This window comes from Genypterus blacodes, unplaced genomic scaffold (assembly GCF_046128005.1).
Source record: "Genypterus blacodes isolate CSIRO-AG114 ecotype Tasmania unplaced genomic scaffold, CSIRO-AGI_Gbla_v1 ptg000110l_1, whole genome shotgun sequence".
NCBI classification, from domain to species: Eukaryota; Metazoa; Chordata; class Actinopteri; order Ophidiiformes; family Ophidiidae; genus Genypterus; species Genypterus blacodes.
In genome coordinates this window covers 499,593-520,145 of record NW_027466914.1, presented here as the reverse complement: position 1 = coordinate 520,145, position 20,553 = coordinate 499,593, and the positions used below count along the sequence as shown (strand labels likewise).

Genomic DNA, 20,553 nt, shown 5'->3' with positions numbered 1-20,553 from the left:
ATTGTGCCAAAATGATCTAAATGTCATTATGAATGTGTAATGTAGTCTGTACGCATTATCCCCATAGGCGTTGTAGGGTTGCCATGGTTTCCTTTCAGCACCCACGGCAAAAGATTTGCAAGCTTATTGTGGCAGGTTGGGAAATTATTGACAAAATGTCGAAATGTCACTGTTGTTGTTCAAGCAGCAGCATTGTGTGTGTGTGTGTGTGTGTGTGTGTGTGTGTGTGTGTGTGTGTATAAGGAGGAGCTGAGAAATAATTGGCGCAAATGGGCGTGGCCTATATGTATGGAGAAGGAAAAATGATTGGTAAATAAATCAATCGATCAATCAAGGTCCTGAGCCTAAACCCCGATGACATCACACCAGCTGAGTCACTGAAGTGGTCCAGTTGAGATGGTGTGTATGTGTGTATCACATCCAGCCTGCAGGTCGTGTTGACGCAGTTACATTCAATGACGCAATCCGTCTCCATTCAGATGCAGAATGTGTCTCGGTGTTGTGATCTTTAAGTCACATCGGCTCGTGTTGTCATTTCATGGCTCTGTGCCTGCTGTGCCGGCGGATCAGCCTCGGTCTAAATTTAATTCATTAATGTCCCTTTGTTCCACTTCTCCCACTGCTGCAGTCAATTAACTTGACAAACAGAGCTCCTGTGTGCGACGCCGTAATGGAGGAAAAGTCTTTAACTGCCTGTCAAGTCATACACGGTCCTGAGTAATGACAGCGGAACATCCATCTTAGGGGATCGATGCGGAGCTGAGGAGCTATCAAGTAGATCTCCAGCATGCACGCATAAATACAGATTCTGTGTCAAAGCTTCAGTGGCTTTTGCTTGTTGTTTGCCAGTGAGCTGTGTTTACTGCAGCCTGCGTCTGCCTGTCTGTCTGTGATTACACAAGAGGACCGAATTATGTAAATGAGCCACAGCGGGATGTGATGTAACCACCCTGAGGACCGTAGTGTTCAATCAAGTTCTAGCCTTAAAAAAGTATCAGCAGTACAAACTCACAGTGTAACAGAGTATAAAGAGCCGATCATGTTCAGTTACCTGGAAGGGCCGAGCGCTGTTCAGGTAGAGAGTCTTCCCGTGCCAAAGGTTGCCCTGGTTACCGTACCGTACCCACAGCATGTGACCGCGGCCGGTGGCGGTGGTCCTCATGTACACCGCCAGGCAGAACACATGGGAGCCAAACATGTGGTAATTGAAGCGGAACACACAGGGATGACGGGAGCCCGGCGGGTCTTTGCCTCGCCGCAGCGTCGGCTGGAAGGCCCGGCTCAGTAACACAGCTGTGTCTTGGAACATCTGGGGGGCGGAGGCCTCGATGTAGAGGTAGTGCCCGTAGCTGGTGCCCAGCGTGTGGTCCTTCCAGGGCCCCGTGTTAAAGGTGGGAGTGGGGCCTTGGATGTGGGTCCAGTCGAATGCGTCTCCTCCGCTCTGCTCCTGTTTCCAGCTGCACAGCCCCTGCTCAAAGTTACACTGCAGCTCCGGAGCTGCGAGGGAGGAAACAGGGGGAAGCAAAGTCACCAAAAGTTTCTAGACAGCAAGCTCATTGTTATGTCAGAGGCTTTCTTCAATACAAATAGTCAGCACAGTCACAAACAGCAACACACACTAAACATCAAGGTTAAGACTGACACCACACTCACAGCATCCCTCCTCATCAGAGCCGTCCCCGCAGTCATCAACCAGGTCACACAGCTGCAAGTGCTCCACACACGCCTTGCTAAGGCGGCAGTGGAAGTGTGTGTGAGGGGGGCACTCCTCCACCGCCTGGGGCATGGAGCAGTTCTGGAAGGCGACGTCGTCCATGGCGGAGACGCCGTCAAACACCCCCAGGCTGATCTTGGCCAGGGCGATCTGAAAGGGCCGGGTGATGCGGCCCAGCTGCACGGTGACGCGGTTCCAGCGGGGGCCTTGGTCGTACAGAGTTTGCCATATCGTGGTGGTGTTTTGCACCCCGGCGATGCGGAGGTTCATGTCGGCGGCCCCCACAGATATGCCAGAGTTATAATGCCTGAAGCAGAGGAGGCAAACCCATCACGCTACGGTTACAAATGACTTCCTCACGCTAGATAAATCCATTCCTCATATGGTAATAAAGCGTACGGTGTGCAAAATTGACATTATGCATGAAGACTTGTGCCTTCCCATTAGAAAACCTGACATTTTTACACCTTCAGCACATTTCCACCCATCCAAGCACATCTAAAATGGCCCGGTATTAATATAATCTGCCATTGGATAGAAAGTTTTAGGAGCTGTAACAATGTCAGAACACGACGGGTTCAGGGCGGACGTTCTGGCTCTGGGTGTGACTGTGGAACAAGAGAAGGTGCTGAGAGCACAGCGGGGACGGGCGGAGGCGAGGAGGACAGAGATGGGAGTTAAGCGGCGAAGAAGAGGCGGCGAATGGAAAGCGGCGGCGTTAAAGAAGTCATTAGGAAGTCGGGTCACGTCGCACGGAGATCCCGCCGTGTCTAGCGCTCACCAGAATGTCATGGTGCATCCGGCGGCGGATTGCTGGAACCACGGTCCTCTCAGCACGGCTCTGGGATACAGGCTGCTGCTGTTCTTCAGGGTGAAGACATAGTGGCCTGCAGAGAGGGGAAATATGTTGTTTAATATTCGGACGACACGCTGAGTCCACTTTAGTGAGCTCAACTCTGCATTTCTGCAATTTAGAGAGTGGGTCGCCTTTAAAATGAAGCAAAACTGCAGAGAGTCAAAATGATCAGATTCATCTTAACGACTTCACAACAGATGGCTCAATTTCACACTTTCCCTCTGTGTGTGTGTGTGTGTGTGTTGAGTATATCATCAACCTAATATCTAAGGATACAAAAGAAACACATTCGGTATATTGCGGTTGTCGGGGCAACAGCCCGTGATGGCGGTGAGGCGGGTCGGAGGGCAGCGGCGAGGCCGGGTTTGCTAACAGCTCGGTGATGTGCAGACGGCCGTTTGATTCCACACACACACACTCATCAAAACGGCGCTGAGCTCTGCTGAGAATCCACATGTGTTCATCAGACTGAAGCCAACCGCTTCACCCGGGCCTCAATGCAGTTTCAGATAATTAGTCATCGTTATGCCGACGTTGCATGGTTTCTTTGTGTGTGTGTGTGTGTGTGTGTGTGTGTGTGTTTTTTCATTGGTGCAGTCTTAAATTCCATCAAATCCATAATCCTATACATTTCTGACTCTCTAACACTTTGGATGTCCACCAAGTCTGCCTCATGTGAAGCATCCAGCGGCACAGCAGAGACTTTAGATGGCTGCCTGCACGCTGACACCTGTGCCTCCATGGGATTACTGCATAAATAACACAACCTGCTGCTTAAACATGTACGAGCCTTCAAGATTGTTTTGGAACATTTTTAAATCGGTTGCCTCCACGTTGTGTCTGTGCTGGAGGCAAAGGATGTAGAGGAGAGACAGAAACGTGCTGTACTCTATCTGTGTGTGTGTGTGTGTGTGTGTGTGTGTGTGTGTGTGTGTGTGTGTGTGTGTGTGTGTGTGTGTGTGTGTGTGTGTGTGTGTGTGTGTGTGTGTGTGTGTGTGTGTGTGTGGTTTTGGGCAGCGTATGAAGCGTGGATTCTCTCTCTATTCTTCAGATGGCTGAGGAAGCGTTTCTCTGTGCCCTCCTTATCTCCTGAAAACACACAGACCAGGGATTTTCCTTTCTTCGCCAAGAACCTATTGATTTAATCTGTGTTTAATTTTGTCCTTTGTCCACAGTGTTTGGTCGGAAAGAGCTGGCAGAGATGGAAAAATTTGATTACCTCATCATTTTCCAAATTCCAGCCAAACCCACCCACCCACACACCCACGCACGCACGCACGCACGCGCGCGCTTTGATTATAATTGTACTAAACAAAAAGCGGATTTGTTGCATTGTTGTTGGATTGGATTTGATGCAGTTGTACCTAATAATGTGTCATTTGAGATGTGTGTGAGTGTGTGTGTGTTCCTCTACCGTCTGTGCTGTTAATGGTGTGGTCCAGGGGTGCTGGCTGACCCAGGTAGTCTGGTGGAACCTCCAGAGGAGAACCCCTGACCCAGTCAAAGCCGTCGCCCGGGCTGAGCTCATACCAGCCACAGGACCCCGCCTCAAAGTCACACTCAGAGGCTGAAAGATGAGGAAATATATGCAACAACTATTAACATGAGCTCATCTGTATAATGAGCATGATGTGAATGTCAGGAAGCGAAAACAAAGATTTATGGAAAAAGTTTGTATATTTCTCCAGCCGCTCAGCTTCAGACCGGATGAATGAATATAAATCACAAAGCCGCTCTGGTGTGAAACACATAATGGGATGCGGATGATGAGAATGGGTTACTTGGCAACAAGGTTCTTACGGCAGCTGGCTTCATCCTCTCCGTGGGCACAGTCAGGGGTGAAGTCGCACACTTTGATCCCCTCTATGCACTCGCCGCCGCCGCCGCCACAGGCGAACCACGAGTCGGGGCAGCCAGGAGGAGGCGGCTTAATGCTGCCTGGCACGGGAATCAGAAATAAGGATGGTGATGATTTCAAGCAGATGCAAATGCATGATGAGCACGTGATAAGCATTCAAAAGCGGGAGTCTACACGGAAAACATTCAGATATAAATTCAGCTGTGAAATGATTAGGGGGTTTTTGAGTTTTGGGTATTTTAACCAGAAAGTGAACATAGCCTAGTTTTCCAGCCGCTTAGTAAAAAGCTCCAATTTCGCTGTTACTTTCTTCTCTTGAAAGCGTAAAAAGTAAAAAGTAATCCCTCATCCCTCTCTTATGTTGTGAAAGCATGTACAGACACACAACACCAGAGTGTGAAAGACGATCTCTGGGTGTGAAGAAAGTGTCAAATTCCCTCCAGAAACTCAATTTACTATCATGTTAGAGTTCTGCCCCGCATCCCTGCCACCCGAGTCATTACAGGCCCATACTTAACGGTTATTATGTCATTATTTGTGACTTTGCACTCCATCTAAATTCATAGCTGCTCTGCACTCATATTTCAGCGCAACAAATTTATAGGAGAGAGGAGAGATAGGATGAATAATAAAGCAAGCGGGACATAAAGAATCCTCCATAAATGGGCGTAGTGACATGTCATTAGGAATATTAGATAAGAGCCACATATCATGACCATGAATCCGGTCGCTTGTAGAGATGTGAGCTACGATGGATTCTACACGTTACCTGTGTTTTGTCCTGTAGTGCCGACGCTTTGCGGCTGTGAGATGATATCTGAGTTGTTTTTATGTTTTAGTGTTTGGTTATGCAGACGAGCCAGTAAACACATTATGGGGTGGTTTTACTCGCTCGGGGAATCTATGGTCTCCCTGCGCTGCTGCTCGCTTTGTGGTTTTAATGTTTTTGATAGGACAGTGCGGGGCAGTTACCGGCCTGGCCCCGCTGATGCGGGAGCGTTTTTGTAAATCCGCTGTTGGAGAGGAAGGAGAAGACAGATGGAGGCGGAGGTGCGGAGTGCCAAGGTTACGCTGATCGGTCCCGTCCACTTAGACATGCTAAACTACCCGGCGCCACACTGTGACTATGAGGAACACGTGCTGTGCTCTCACTTCAGGCGTTAGTCGCTCTGCTTTCTTCAGCCGACACTTGTTAACACGTCACATCGAGGAGTACAGGTAGCAAACATTTACTGTAAGCGAAAGGGCAACCATGGAATACTGCGATGGACTAAAAGGTCCATTAAGCTGCAAAACTGCATTATTATTCTGTTAGAGACCGTTTCAAATTACAGACTCATCCCATAATCATGACTAAAGAACTGTAGCTATTCACTTCCGACCATTCAGATCTATCTCTGCGGAGGAGGGCTGAATGCCTTAACGGCCCCTCATGCTGCTGCTGGAATGGGACAATCAATACAAAAGCTGTTTGTTTTACAGGCGGAAAGGAGGACGATCAACCCTATAAGAGGAATAATCAAAGGTGTAATAGTTTGGCTGATATCTGTCTAACCCTCCTTGTTTCTAATCATTGATCAGCAGGTGAACGCAGCTCAGCCAATCAAGTGTGGCTGTGCTTTATAGTCCCTGTGTACATGGAGGTGTTACTGATGGTCGCAGTACCTGGCAGAGACACACACTCGGGACTGAACGACAGGTCATCGACGGCCAGGACCTCCGAGGCGTCGCTGTCAGGAGAAAGTTCCCCCCGGATCACCACCTGACAGACACACAGACAGAGAGACACACACACACACACACACACACACACACACACACACACACACACACACACACACACACACACACACACACACACACACACACACACACACACACACACACACACACACACACACACACACACACACACACACACACACACGCATCAAAACATGGCAGCGGTGGCTTCCCTCTATCACCTGAGGCTCAGGCACGTGCATCCAGGTTTGTGTTTATCTAAGGAGGCCATTACGTTTTCATTATCAGAGGAATATCTGAGCTGCACCGATCAAAGTCCGACCAAGTGGCCTTATCTGTGCTTTATAAGCCCGCGATTTATGACAGATAGGAACAAATTGGTGGATTGTGTCATCAGTTAAATGGAAAAAGACAGGATTTCTATATGGTTGCGTACCTTGATGTGATTATAGATAAAAAACTGATTTTACAGAGTAATTCTTTCTCGCTAACTGGACCTTATGGCTTTATGTTAAAGTGATACAGTGCAGAGGATGATAACTTAGTGTACACAGAGGGTTTCATGTAGGATCACACAGCCGATCACACACAGCCGTGGGAGGGTTTCTGCTTCACTCACACAATTACTCTGTGTGTGAAGCTGCAAAAAAGTTCATTAGGCAAACAAAGTGAAATTGAAATCTCTGGGAATTGCGGCGGTAAATAAAAAACCTATTAACTTAACTGCTTTTGAAAACAGGAAGTGGATTAATGGAGGGGAGAGTGGACATTAGTAGAGAGACGACCTCTATTTACCCCCCGGGCGTCAGGTGAGAGCGAGCCGGCTGGACTCGGAGACAGATGGCGGCGGAGGCAGAGGAGGGTACGACAGGGATGAAGCTGTGACTTTTGTCTGAGGACACGGCGAGAACTCGAACAGTAGGGCCGGGCCTTCACTGGACTCCAGATGGCCTCTAAAGCGTCCGGCCGGGGAAGAACCTGACCTAAACGGCTCCTGTCTGGGCACGGAGCTGTCGTGATGTCTTCATCACTTTAAAGGAAACTAATACATCTTACGCTTCACATAAAGTCACGCGTATGGAGAAATATCTGCCGACTTTACAGCACCGCTGGAATAAAACTTGCTTTGTGAGGCTACAGTGTTTGGGCTGGTTGCTAGGTGGTTGCTAGGTGGTTGCTCGGGTGGCAGCTATACTTCTAAATACAAATATAGTATATACATAGTATAGTTATGGCAGACAAAGTGGCCACTTATTGCATATTTATCACTGCACAGGGAGTGAAATACTATGTTTTGTTAGCAGAGACAAAACTGGGGAATTTCCAAATTTATCCCTTAGAATAAAATCTTACTTTGACATCTTTACTGTTTTTCATTAAATATACACTCCTGAACTTTGCTTTAGTGCCTAACAGGGCCCGATTCCAAACGCTCCCAGCCTGAAACGCAGCACAATTTAGTGTCAATACATCACCGAGCTTCAAGCAAAAACACTTTACAAGGACCGTTCATCTTAGACGAGACCGACAACTAGGAGACGCATGGAGTAACGTCTTTTAGCCACGAGGTAATAATAAATTTGATTAGGAATTAATGAAGCTGTGCATGTTCACAGCAGCACCAAACGAAGATCCAACAAAGCACAACATCCCCCACATGTGAGCTGAAGGTGTAGATGCTACAAACCTGAAAAGGATCATCAATGGAGAACTGAACCACAGCCTGCTGCCACGTCTCCGTCTGTGTCTGGGAGTTCTTCCACACCACTGAGTTCAAACCCAGTGGGTACATTTGCATTAGGACCTGAAGATCTCCATGTTTTGCCCTCGCATAATAGTAGAAGCTCATCTGTAGAGTGAAAATGCATGTTAGCCATCAGCAGCAGGGGTCAGGGCATGAGTGGATGTTGTGGCGTGTTGTACCTGACAAGCCTGAGAGGGCGAAAAGACCAGAGTCTTCAGGTCTGCTACGATTCTTTGACCTCCGACAGGCAGGAGAGACAGGAAATAAGCTGAGGGAGAGAGAGAACGGATAGAAGACGATGCTGTAAATTCATAAATGATGTGTGTCTCATATATGCAGGCCCGATGCGCTACAAGCTACCTGATTGGTTGTTGGCGTGGTCGTGTTGGAGTCCCGGGACCTCTGTAGTTCTGGTCCATTCGGCGTTCGTCTCCGAGCTCTGGATCAGCTCGCAGAATCCCTCCTCAAAGTCACACCGTGTGTAGCTGGAACCTGTGGAAGCAAACCAGATTTGTGTTTGTGACTCAGGGGTGTGTTTTACTATTATTCAGTGTTTTGGGGGAATAAAGCTGTGGATTCTGGGCGCGATAAAGATTCATCAACCCAGCCGAGCACGGAGAGTAAGTGGACTCTCAGCTCAAAACAAGGATTCTTCTTTGACTTTATGGCTTAATGTGCAGCCAGGGACGGTAAAGCATTAGGGTTAATACTGTAGTGCTTTAAGAGATAGAAGAGGATTTACCACGACACAAAGAAAACAAAACAAAGAACTGTAGCATTGAGATTTAAAGGAGGAGGAGGAGGATCATTTTAATGTAAATGTTTGTACTGTGAAACGTCTTTAACGTGCTTCAAATAACATAATACCACATTGATACTGGAATGGTTCATTTAAGTGCCAGGAGGTTTGTTTTGTACCGCAGACAGATGTCAAAGTTACTGCCATAAGGTGTTTGAATCCCTTTTGGAATAAATTGCACAAAAGTTTTATATGCATCTAACTGTATAACTCAAAAGAACATGTCTCAGCGGGGAGCGATGAAAAGCTGTGAGAGCTGTGCTGTGTGTTTCTGACAACCATCTCTTATTCTGTGCACTTAGGGCTCTGATTGAGAGACACAGTTCAAACTCTGCTTTCATGACAAACCCTGACATTTTACTTTCACTTCCATGCATGCTGGATATCTTATTATAAGTCTATATATATGCTAATAAATGCAGAGGAATTACAACATTGCTGAAGCTGAATTTGTCAAATGTCATTTCTAAGAATCGTATTTCACTGAGCTTGTCTGGAAAAACCTCATATATGATGCTTTTCTGAGATGCATCTTCAGTTTTACTCACAGTCTTCCTCGTCGCTGCCATCCCCACAGTGGTCAGTGAAGTCACACACATTCTCCCGGGGCACACACACTCCCTGAGCGCAGGTAAACTCCCGGCTGGAGGAACAGGCCTCGGCGAGCGAGAGACAGAGGGCCAGCACCCACAGGTGTCCTCCTGCCAGTAAAGTCATCCCTTTGGTTATTCTCTGTCCTCTAACTACAACACTCTCACACACACTTGATCTTTTAACGAAGCATGTTGAAGTCAGGACAGCAAGAGCTTCAGCGTGTGTCTCTCTCAGAGCTCTGATTGATCCTGAATGTGTGCCTTCAAGCTGTTAACATGGAGTAAAGGGCAATAAATGGCTTTTATGGCTGTTACTCAATAAGGGCACTTAGCTGGTGTGTGTGTGTGTGTGTGTGTGTGTTCCTGTATTTCTATATTTACGTGGAAAGTGACATCACAACTCCTCTAAAGTGGTCTGGGGCTGTTTTATTCCTCTTAAGGAGTTGTTGGGGTTTATGGATTGGATTTTAGGTTTAAGATTAAAAAGTTTTAATCATTTCAACCCATAAATCAGCAATGTTAAAGCTGGCCTGTATTTTTGGCTTGTCATTTAAGCTTATAACTCTTTATGAACACATCACAGAAACACAGCAAAGCTCACATTTATTCTAGACATCTTCACCATGGGATTCCATGTGTTGAAAGAAATAAAATATCATTATAAATGAAAATATGGTTGAAACCGTGTGCTCCCGTCGTCCTCTAGTAGGACATTAGCGTCCCACCTCCGTATTCATTTTAAATAATCAATATTTCTGCAAACACAATCACTGAATCACTTCTTTCCAGAGGAGCAGATTAGAGCCACAATCATGCACAAAAAGTGTCAACATCCATCCTGCCTTGGATTTCTTTAAAATAATAAACCACCACTTTTTCCCCACGCGACAACAAACAAACAGCCACAAAAGCGTTTCAACATATTTTACAGCAGCAACACAGCTAGCAGCTTACCTGATCAAGCTAAGTAGTGTTTAGTTTCACACAACCACAGAACAGCCGGCCAGAGCTAAGACAGTAGCTTTCTGGCAAATTTCCACATGCCATCTTATCATTTTTCTGAGCCAAATCTCTGCCATAATATCGAATATAATAAATTAGCAAACTTACCGGCATTCGGAAGCTTGTAATGTCCTGAAACGAACACCGATACGGGGGCGCTGTCACGCAATCTAAGCAGGAAGTAACATCATGTAGCCCGGATGCAGCTGACACAAAGCAAGAACTGATGACTCACGTCGAGTGAATACTACTCGGCCCCACCCACTCTATTTGATCGACGGCGGTTTCATCCAATAGAAGAGCTTCTAAGCATCAGATAGACACCTTGCTTGCGCCATTTGGCCAATCATTGACGAGAAATGAGGCCTAGAGCGTGAGTGACCAATGGAAGATTTAAATTTACCTGTATTTCCAGTTAAAATTATATTTTATTTACTATTTTTATGAGAATAATTGTGAGCTTTACTGTGTTTCTGTGATGTTTTTATAAAGAGTTATAAGCTTAAACAACAAGCCAAAAATGCAGGCGAGCTTTAACATGGCTGCATTACTAGTACTCAAAGTAAAACAGCTATAGATATGTGTGTGTGTGTGTGTGTGTGTGTGTGTGTGTGTGTGTGTGTTTGACCTCACCTACTGTTTGTGTTTGACCTCGCCTACTTATTGTCTTGTCATATGACTGAATAAGCAAAATGATGTGCATGGGTGTACAGTCTAGGTGTAAATTGTGAGCGGCGTGTGTATGAACAAGTCGGCCCTCTGTGTTGCTGTACATCAGATAAGATCCATTAGCTGCTGATAATTACATGCTGATGGATTGAAAACAACACATAACAAGGGAGCGAGGAGCTCTGGTTGGGAATATGAAGTACCAAGAGAGCATCATTAACTGTGACTAACAGGGCCCAGCCCCACTTCACAGAGAGCCGTAATTTCATTTCACGGCAATCAGTAAAGCGAGGGCCTCAAACAGGCAAGAGGCTCGCTGGTACAAGAGGCGGCACGGTTCAAATGAAATTAACCTTGAGACAAAAGAACGAGCTTGATGTCTCGGGGGGGGGGGGGGGGGAGACGAGGAGAAGAGGGAGCAATGAAACACGGATAGGATGTGGGCCGGCTTTGACCTGCTGTATATTGGCAGAGTGGGGAGAATGTATGGCCCAAATAGAAGCTGCCATATTTGATCGATGCTCAAAGTTCAGTAAATAAAATAGGGTTGATTACATGCAGAGCGGCGTACACAGATGCAGACAATCCCTCTAATGCTGACGCTGCATGCAGAATGGACTCTTGAATATTCTGACAAATTGCGCTGGTGTGAAAACGTTTCTGCACCGTGCATCACATCTCAGCAGGTACTAGTTTACATTCAAATCATCCATTTCTCCCTCGGGCTCTGCATTTCAATTTATCATACGTTCACATTCTCCATACATTATGACAGAGATGTGTCGGCCTGCTCTGCTGGGAGGATTCAGCCCTGGGGTTCTGTTCTGTCTCATGTTGGCTGTGAGTGTGTGCGTGTGTGTGTGTGTGTATCATATGGTGCCGCTGTGTGTTAGGATTTCATGGATTATCTCATCATGTTATTGTTGCTTTTAACTGCTTGAGGCACGAGTTCATCGCATATTCAATTCACCTTCACTGGGTGAAACAGAGGTCAATGCAAAGGATAGAAACAGGACTCAGGGGGGCTGCAGTAACTTACAGGAGCGGGATTGTCAATATTTTCCATGAATGAACCGCACTGATTGTGTTTGACCTTCACGTGCGCCGTGTTTCATTAAAGTTACGGTGATTCGAAAAACAAAACAAAGCAGCTGTTGAAATGGTTGTGAATTTCAATGATGTACACACTTTGCGTTCCTATTCAGCAGAAATGGGAACGCTGATGACGACGTTCTGCCTGACTGCACCAGCGTTTCCCTCCCAGATACATTTTATAGGCAATATAATGTGGCTGCGCAAGAGGAGAGCCACCAGAGTTAAATGTGCGGCCTCGTCGTTTGTCTTCATAATAGCTTTCTTCTGTCACGCTGTCTTTCTGTGGTTTGTTGATTAGAACCTATTGACAGATAGAGAAGAACGTTTTGCCTCATATGTTGGATGTTAAAGGCCTCTCTGGTTTCCTGCTGCTAGTCTCCCTGCGCTGGGTGAAGCGACGGTAACAGTTGGGGTTTGAACGGCGCTCTGTGAATGCAGCAGGTAGCGAGGTGTTAACAAATGGGCTGCATAAGAGACGAGGCGACGAAAAGACGTTTACCCCCATCTGGCACCACAATGCTGCCACCTGTCAGCGATGAAGAAGAGGCAGATTTCATAAAGCATGTATGTCATCATCAATAAAGCAGTAAATCTGCACTTTCCGCTGCTAAACTGCGTCGTTATGAATGAGGTTAGCAAGACAATAACACATCTGATTATCATAAAGCCAGTAAAGCAAAGAAACTGCCCCTTTCTTCCGCCTGCGCTCAAAGTAATCAGCTCAGTAATTACAGCTTGACTAATGAATAATAGAGATGAGTTATGAATAATATATTATTTAATTATACATTAAATACTCCTGGAGCTCAAAGACAAAAATACATTTAACCATCTTCACAGTATATTTATAATCGGACGGAAACATGGCCGTAAAATTCTATTTATCCTAATCAGGAATGTTTCCTAGTGAATCATATTGATGGAAAATAGTTGGATCCTGGAGCACGACAGCCCTGAGTGTCATAATCTGGCATCAGGACAGGAATTCACGGCCCGCTGTCATAATTGAAGCGATTACATGCATCCAACAAGGCAGACGGGCTGTGAGTTATAATCGCCTGGGTCAACGTGTGTATTCTGCTCTGGACCTCTGGGCCGGAAAGCTAAACGTTTCATTTAATTACAAATCAGTGCTGCATGTAGGATTTGTTTCTAGACGATTACCAAATATGTTCAATCGATACATAGAGAGATATACAGGACATAGATGAGAGATGATTCATCCATGCTGGTCTCTGACTGGAACTACTTCCAAAAATGATGTCATTCAGGGTTGAATACTTTGAGTGACAAATGATAGGGTTTCATTGATTTTCGTGGCCCATGCCCGGATATTAACTGACCTCACTTTTGTGCAATTGTGCCAACAGACTGAAGAACTCCTCCCCCAGAACATAGAATCAATCCAAAGTTATATAACTGTCTTTGCTGGGCTGGCTGAGATGATTCAGGTGATGCCCTCTGTATGCTCAGACAGGAAAAAGTCTGAGGATGGAGTTCGACATTCTCTGTCATCTGGGCTCAACGAGCTTCCTGCTGATCCTTGATGGAGACAGCGTTTCCTCTCCTGGCTAAACTCCTCCTCCTCCTCCACCTTGCTGCGCCGGAGCCCAGAGGAGCCACTTTGAAGCTTGTCAGAGTCAATACATCACCTCTCTCTCCGGCTCGTTTCAAGGGCGCCACTCGCTGGAGATAAAGCAAACGGGACAGACAGCTCCGACACCAAGCTGAGATAGAGCAGGGATGATTAACTTTTAAGACATTATCATCTACACATGTTCTCATAACTGTCAACTGATGTTCTGTTTTACCTGTTTATATTAGTTTGAGAGTGTTTGTGACAACATTAGTATGGCTCATTACCTCCATCAAGGAGCTTATGGTTTCTGTCGTGTTCTCAACTGATTTCAATTAAACTTGGAGGGAAGGTTGGACATAAACCAGTGAAGAGCTTGGGACATTTTCATTCATTTGTAATGCAAGACAAACATTTCGCTGTAACAAAAACACTTACATTTAGAGTCAGACATGGTAAGTGTGTGAGTTTGTCAGTCAATTTAGAGCCATGATTGGGGGACTGCTTGGCCTTGGTGGAGGTATGAGGTCTTTGCGGGTCTTCTAGTAGAAATGGAGGCAAGAAATTTATACTTAAAGGTTTAATCCTACTACTTTATTCTTCAGTATGTTCAACTGTCTGTATTTTCTTCACACACAGAGAGAGAGAGAGGGGGGGGGGGCATGAAAGGATGTCAAATATTTCATCAAATCCCAGTCTTTAACTCTCAGTTTAGAGGATTTCACATCAATTTCCTGGATGATTATTGTCGTAATCAACGTTCAGTGAACGGTTTCTCTCTCCTCTGTGCTGAAGTGAACCATTACAATTAATTTACACGTGATACGGTATAATATGCACTGAAGCTCTGTCTGAACCCACCGTGGCCGACTCGCTCCTCCTATACTGGGGTGTGTGTGATGGAGGTGGAAGAGGGAAGGGAGGTCATGCTTCAGAGGTGAGGCTTCCTTGTGAAATGCAAATGAAATTGCTGAATGTGGAAGAAGTCGAGGTTAAACTGGCGTTTATGCCACTGGGGAAATGTGATGAGCGGTAGCTCCACGGCACATTTATGAAATTCAATCTTTTTGTGAATTAATCAGGGTTGCGGATGATGTAATTATCTCAGAGAGGAGGATAATGGTAAAGGGAACATACATATTAATAGGAGTCTTTTTTATTCTGATTCTGAGTGGCTGATCCCGGAATAATGCATTTGAAGATCATATATCTTTAAGTACAACTAATTGTGATTAAGGAATAAAAAGCTGCAGGGGGAAATGACACATCAAATTAAATCAGAATATGTTCAGACAGCAACAAAGAAGAATGAATGAATGAGATGGAACAGAGAACTGAGAGCTGCTGGCCTCTTAAAAGCTTCAAATTTCAGATTCATTTCATTGTACCCACATAAATATGACAAATAAAATGAATCTGAACCTGAGCTAAATTGGAGATGATGTCAGGCAGGGGGAAAGTGTCCTCTGCTCAAAAGTGTTTCATACGATCTTAACTCATGTCCAGCTTTCCTCAAGTGTTTCTGTTGTCGTCATTTTGTGGGCGGCAGGAGCCTCGGTTTCACTCAGCCTGTGGAGCATATGGTGTTTGTCTCAGCCATATTATGCGCAACACTGTTTTGGTCTCGGTTCAGAACACATTTAATTCTGTCAGATCCCTCTCATATGAAGAAAAGAGACCATCCAAAACGCCATATTGTTCTACAAGCTGCTCAGTAAATCATCGGACGACACTGGAGCTTTGTCACGGAGGATAAGGAGGCACGTGCTGCTCTTTTCAATGAATTCAGAGAAGCTGTGTAAAGACTGCATTTGAGCAATAATGGGCAGTAGCTGCACACAGGGGCTACGGTGTGTTAGGCAGCTTTTACATCTTTTACAGCCCCTTCGGAATTTATGTGCGCCAATGTTCATTTACTGCCAAGACATATTGTTATATTTTAGGATGCATTCCTCACATCAATAGCCTAAGGGCGCATGTCTCCTTGCCCAAATGCTGCTTTATCACAGTGATGAGATTATGGAGGAACCCACCTGTTCACTGTGCTTCATTGGGAGTGTAAAGCTACACTGTGCTGCCCTCTGGTGGTAATGGAGCACACAGCAACGCGGAGGGGCTTTGGTGACTTGTAGCTTCTCCTGCTTGTATATTTTCACACACACGCACGTACCCACACGCGCGCACACACAAACAATCAATGAAGGCAATATTTGTCTGTAATGGAGGTACAGGGCGGTGCTACATCAGCAGCAGCGGCAGCATTTATTGTCTCCTTCATCATCAATCTTGCAAACTATTTTACAGTTTCTACACATTTTTTGGACAACTCTGCAGAAAAGCAAAAACACTCAAATAAGTCATCTTGCCTGAAGCAGAAAAGCAGCCTCAGACTATAAATGATTGAACTGACGCAACAAAAAAACATTCAATGGAAAATAATCAAAATAATATATATTTAATAATAATTTCATGATTTCTGTTTCGTACGAATGTGTTTAGGTTTGTAAAAGAGACAAAGAAAAACACAATGAATCGAAAAAGCTGCATTTTAACTGTAACATAATTGTTTTGTATAAAAACGATTATGTTACAGTTAAAATGCTGTGCTTACTTGATTTAAAATAAACATTTACAGACAATAATGTAAGGAAACTTTAAATATTCAGGGGAGGAATAATCGGGATCATAAATCAAAAGTCAGTACTTTGTCTGTTTGTTTATCGTTTAAAGGAAATCTTCAAAGGGAATCCCTCAATGGAAATTTCAAAACCAAAACGCAACATGAGGCTGATTTTGTTCCCCTATATCAAAGAGAATATGATCTCCTGCTCAACTTGAATTGATCTAAATCGACCTCTCGCGTCTCTGGTGATGATTGAAAGTGAAGCTCAACGCCACTGAAGCGTTTGGGGTTTCAGGTTTCGGGTTGTAGGTTAAAGGTTGAGGACTAAACATCAACACTGCTTGGTCAACAATGTCTGATAAGTTCACGTGTTCTGTAAATAACTTTTTGCAAACGCCGAGCGCATTTCCCGGGATCACCTCCATATATAGATCTGGAGGCCGATATTCTCGCGTAATTGCTGACAAAACGTAAACAAACTATAATTAACAACTGTAAATCACTAGTTTACTTACTGAGTGATGACAAAACTCACAGACAAACCTCAAACGTCACAAATCTGCAGAGAAAAACGATAACAAACCCGAACGTGTCCATCGCTCGTGCGCTCCGGTCGCTACGTAACGCCGTGCGTGCTGCGTCACCCGTGACGTCACTCTAAATTGTAAACACTCCCGCCTCAGCTTCCTCATTAGCTCGACACTCGGGGCCAGTTAGCTGACATGACGGGTCAGTGGCTGTTATTTCAAGAGCTGAACGTATCCGATCGCGGCTGCACAGTGTTGTTCCTTTGACGACTCGCCCACGGTATCGGTTTCTGCTGTAAAAAAGCTTTTTGTGGAGTTTACAGGCCCGCGTCGAATTGCCAGTAACCGAGTTGAGGCTAGTTTGGTGAGCTAGCAGACGCGTTGTCAGGGTAAACACCGGGGTTGTGTGTGTTCTCACTCCGCTCTGTCCCGCCATGATGCTGTCCCTGGTGAGCCTCTGTGCCCGGGAGGTGGTGAGTGACCACAGCTCGTCGCCCAACTGGTTGAGATGGGTGCCCAGGGAGCTGTACAGACCGCTGCTGGAGGCTTCGTTCGCTGGCTGCAGACCGCTGGCCGTGGGCGAGCTGGTGCAGCGGTGGCCTGAACGCACCCTGCGAGTGGGGGGAAGGAAGCGAGGGCAAACACGCCCGAATCGCCTCTGCATCCAGGCTCTCCTGCTCGCTGTGGTGAGGGGGCTTTCAGATCAGAGGTTAGTAGTCGCCTGTCCTGCTATCCGTGTGTGGTTGTTTCTGTAATAATCTCACAATGATCCCTCTTTCCTCAGGTGTGCTCTTCAAGTGCTGGATCTTTGTGGACTGCAAGGCGATGAGGGAGGAATAGGAGATCCCATGGGTGGCTGGTCTCTGACTGTGGCTCTCTGCACTATGGTGGTTCAGGCCAGAGCTGCAGCACTGAGGGCGAACAGACGAGAGGGGGAGCGGGAGAGGAAAAGGTTCTCTGCTATGGAGAGAGAGAAGGACGTGAAAAGAGAGAGGGGGCAGAGTTACATCAGAGTTGAGGAGGAGCAGGAAGAAGAGGAAGAACGTGTTGATGACAGGAGTGAAGTGGCGGGGAATGAAAGGGAAAGCGCCGGATCAGCAGGGATTCCAACTGAAGAGGAGCAGATTAAGGGAATAAGGAGGAGGATGGAGTTTGGGAGAAAGAGAGAAGTGGCAGGAGGCGCAGGCGTAAAGGAGAATGAGGAGAAAGATCCAGAAAGTGACGTGTTGATGCACGTGAGAGCCGATCTATTCGTCAATTCTCGATCTTGGGAGCGTGTGCGGATGGCGCTGAGCACCTTGGGACCCCTGAAGCTTCAGTGCAGATACCTGCGTGTGGAGGAAATCTCTGTGTCCAGTATCAGGACCCTGCTGGACCTCCTGCCTCACCAGGGCCTGCACGGGGTGGACGTTCGCTACAGCAGCCTCGGGGTTGCCGGCTTAGCCGAGCTGCTGCCTCAGCTCTCCACCTTCCCCGTGCTCAACTCTCTTCGCCTGCACTACTGTAACCTGGATCTTCGCAGGGACGAGCCCGGCCAGGAGGATGCGCTGAGGAACCTGTCGCTGGGTCTGACACAACTGAAACAACTGCAACGCCTGAGCCTCACCGCTCTGCGTCTGCCTGGACAGCTGCGAGTGCTCCTGAGGTAAGAGGGCAGCAGAGTACAAACAATAAATCTTCTCCTGATAGCTATAGCTGTCTGTTTGGATTGCATGTATGTGTGACACCTCCTTTTGTGTTGCAGCTCACTGCCTCAGCCTCTGCAGATACTGGAGCTCCCCTATCTGAGCCTGAGCCCGGCTGACCTGGCCTATCTGTCCAGCAGCCACCATGCCCCCTCGCTGCAGCAGCTGGATCTCAGCGAAAACCGCCTGGATGAACTCACGCTGCCGTCTATCCGCCGCCTGCTCTCCCAGGCCTCTGGCAGCCTGCAGCACCTCTCTCTGAGCGGCTGCAGCCTGACAGACGGCCTGCTGGGGCTCTTGTTGCCTTCCCTGAGCTGCTGCGGCGCCCTGAAGAGCTTAGCCATGGCCCTGAATCCCCTCTCCATGGCCGGCCTGTTGGGTCTGGTCAGGACAGCCATAAAAATGCCTTCCCTCCGCCAGCTACTTTACCCCAATCCCCTGGAAGATTACCAAGCAGGTCTACCCGATCTGCCCTCCAGTGCTCAGCTCTTAGATTGGCCTCTGGATGAGGACACGGAACTCCAAACAACCAGCAGCCAGCTGAACAGGGTGCTCAAAGAGGGCGGTCGCTCTAACCTCTACCTGACCTATGACCTGCTTAATTATGATAAAGACTTGATGAACTAGAGCCGAGGTCAGAGGAACAACACAGACTCTTACCTGAGCTTTGAATGTACAGCCTGACAATCAGATCCTGACTGTTGTGCCGTATTCTTTTATATGTTTTAGCTCTGTTCCTTCATCGTCATTCTGATGTGAGTTATTCATATCTGGCTTTGTGTTACGAACTAAATACTTAAAGGGGAAGAAAGTAGCAATGAGGGTTTCATGTGCGGTCGATGGAAGAATACATGGATCTATTTAAAGCTCTTATCCTGATGGCAGGTCTCCAAAATCAATAGGTGTTTCCTCTTGGGAGCATCAATACCAGATTTGATGGACATCCAGACATCTGTTTAAAAGGTTTGTCTGTCAAAGGTGAACAGATGAATTGAGGATCACATGACCGCTTGGAACAAACAGCAATGTAAAATACTAACTGCTTAAAGCCAACATTACTAACTAATCTTTACTCATTTGTTATTAATTTCCTTTTGCTGGTTTCATGCCAAACATGAGTGAGTACTTTATAATGAGGTCAGAGATAAACAGATCTCCCTGGTCTAAGGTTACAGGCTGTCCATCATGTGCCTATACATCTATCAGCAGTACTGTATCTGTACATGGCACCCGGCCAAAGAGCTGATAGGCTGATATGTCTTACAGGGGTTATTTTTATAGTGCGTGTCTAAATATTGACACCTTTTAATAGAGAATGGATGCATAGCTGCTGAGAAGTGTGTAGTTTTTATTACATGCCAATTCAATTGGTAGTTTTTTTAATTTCCGGTGCTGTTTACCTTTGTATAATGACATATACAGTATATTGTGACGTATCTCATCCTTTCTTTACTAAATGACGCTTTTTGTATTTTCAATTCAGTGTGTCCAAACCTGGGACGTGTGTGTGTGTGTTAGATCACCTTTGTATGACACACGCAGTTACACACTGTAAGTCACAAAATAAAATCGTACAGCACTGCTGGAAACCTCCTTTTAATTCTTCTCCTCTATCTAACATGATTATGGTCTGTTGGGTGTTAAAGGGAGTGTTCTCATCTGTAGTATTCTACGTGAGACTGCTGTTGGATGAAGTAGCGTCGGGTGGAGGTCGTCAGCCACTGCTGGTCAGAGAGAGCGGGAAAGAGGCAGAGACTGACCCGAGGCAGAGGGAATGAGATGAAGCTGGGACAGCTCATGAGAAACGGGCGACTTCGCAAGGGAGGCAGAACCAAACCTGTATGACAAGAACGCATTGGAGCATCATAAACCAACCATGTGGAACAACTGACAGTCCTGCTGTGGTTGGAAAGGAAATCTTACCGGGTGGTTTGCGTATCCTGGCCATGGTGTAACTCTCTCCCAGGCGATGGATTGGTTGGGAACTGCTGCAAGCATCAAAACAACAGTGATAAGAAGATTTAGATGTGTGTGTACAGTATCATCAACTACATCTCTGCTCTTTTTAA

The 20,553-nt window shown here is 46.3% G+C and overlaps 2 protein-coding genes across 2 annotated transcripts in view; one reads left to right on the top strand and one right to left on the bottom strand.

Annotated features, from left to right (window-relative positions):
- malrd1 (MAM and LDL receptor class A domain containing 1) overlaps positions 1 to 9,431 on the bottom strand; it is a 29,498-nt gene extending 20,067 nt beyond the window's left edge. Inside the window, exons 1-10 of the mRNA XM_076161089.1 lie at positions 9,263 to 9,431; positions 8,276 to 8,407; positions 8,095 to 8,183; positions 7,859 to 8,020; positions 6,094 to 6,190; positions 4,371 to 4,508; positions 3,985 to 4,137; positions 2,496 to 2,601; positions 1,654 to 2,021; positions 1,052 to 1,497 (exon numbers count right to left, since the gene is read on the bottom strand). Of these exons, the coding sequence (XP_076017204.1) occupies positions 1,052 to 1,497; positions 1,654 to 2,021; positions 2,496 to 2,601; positions 3,985 to 4,137; positions 4,371 to 4,508; positions 6,094 to 6,190; positions 7,859 to 8,020; positions 8,095 to 8,183; positions 8,276 to 8,407; positions 9,263 to 9,431 (1,860 nt within the window). The remainder of the gene's footprint in view (positions 1 to 1,051; positions 1,498 to 1,653; positions 2,022 to 2,495; positions 2,602 to 3,984; positions 4,138 to 4,370; positions 4,509 to 6,093; positions 6,191 to 7,858; positions 8,021 to 8,094; positions 8,184 to 8,275; positions 8,408 to 9,262) is intronic.
- A 7,476-nt stretch (positions 9,432 to 16,907) lies between these two features.
- On the top strand, positions 16,908 to 20,069 carry LOC143009140 (leucine-rich repeat-containing protein 14). Its single transcript, XM_076161161.1, has 3 exons — positions 16,908 to 17,508; positions 17,584 to 18,444; positions 18,544 to 20,069. The coding sequence occupies exons 1-3, from the start codon at positions 17,234 to 17,236 to the stop codon at positions 19,109 to 19,111; spliced, it is 1,704 nt and encodes a 567-aa protein (XP_076017276.1). The 5' UTR covers positions 16,908 to 17,233; the 3' UTR covers positions 19,112 to 20,069.
- Positions 20,070 to 20,553: the final 484 nt, after the last annotated feature.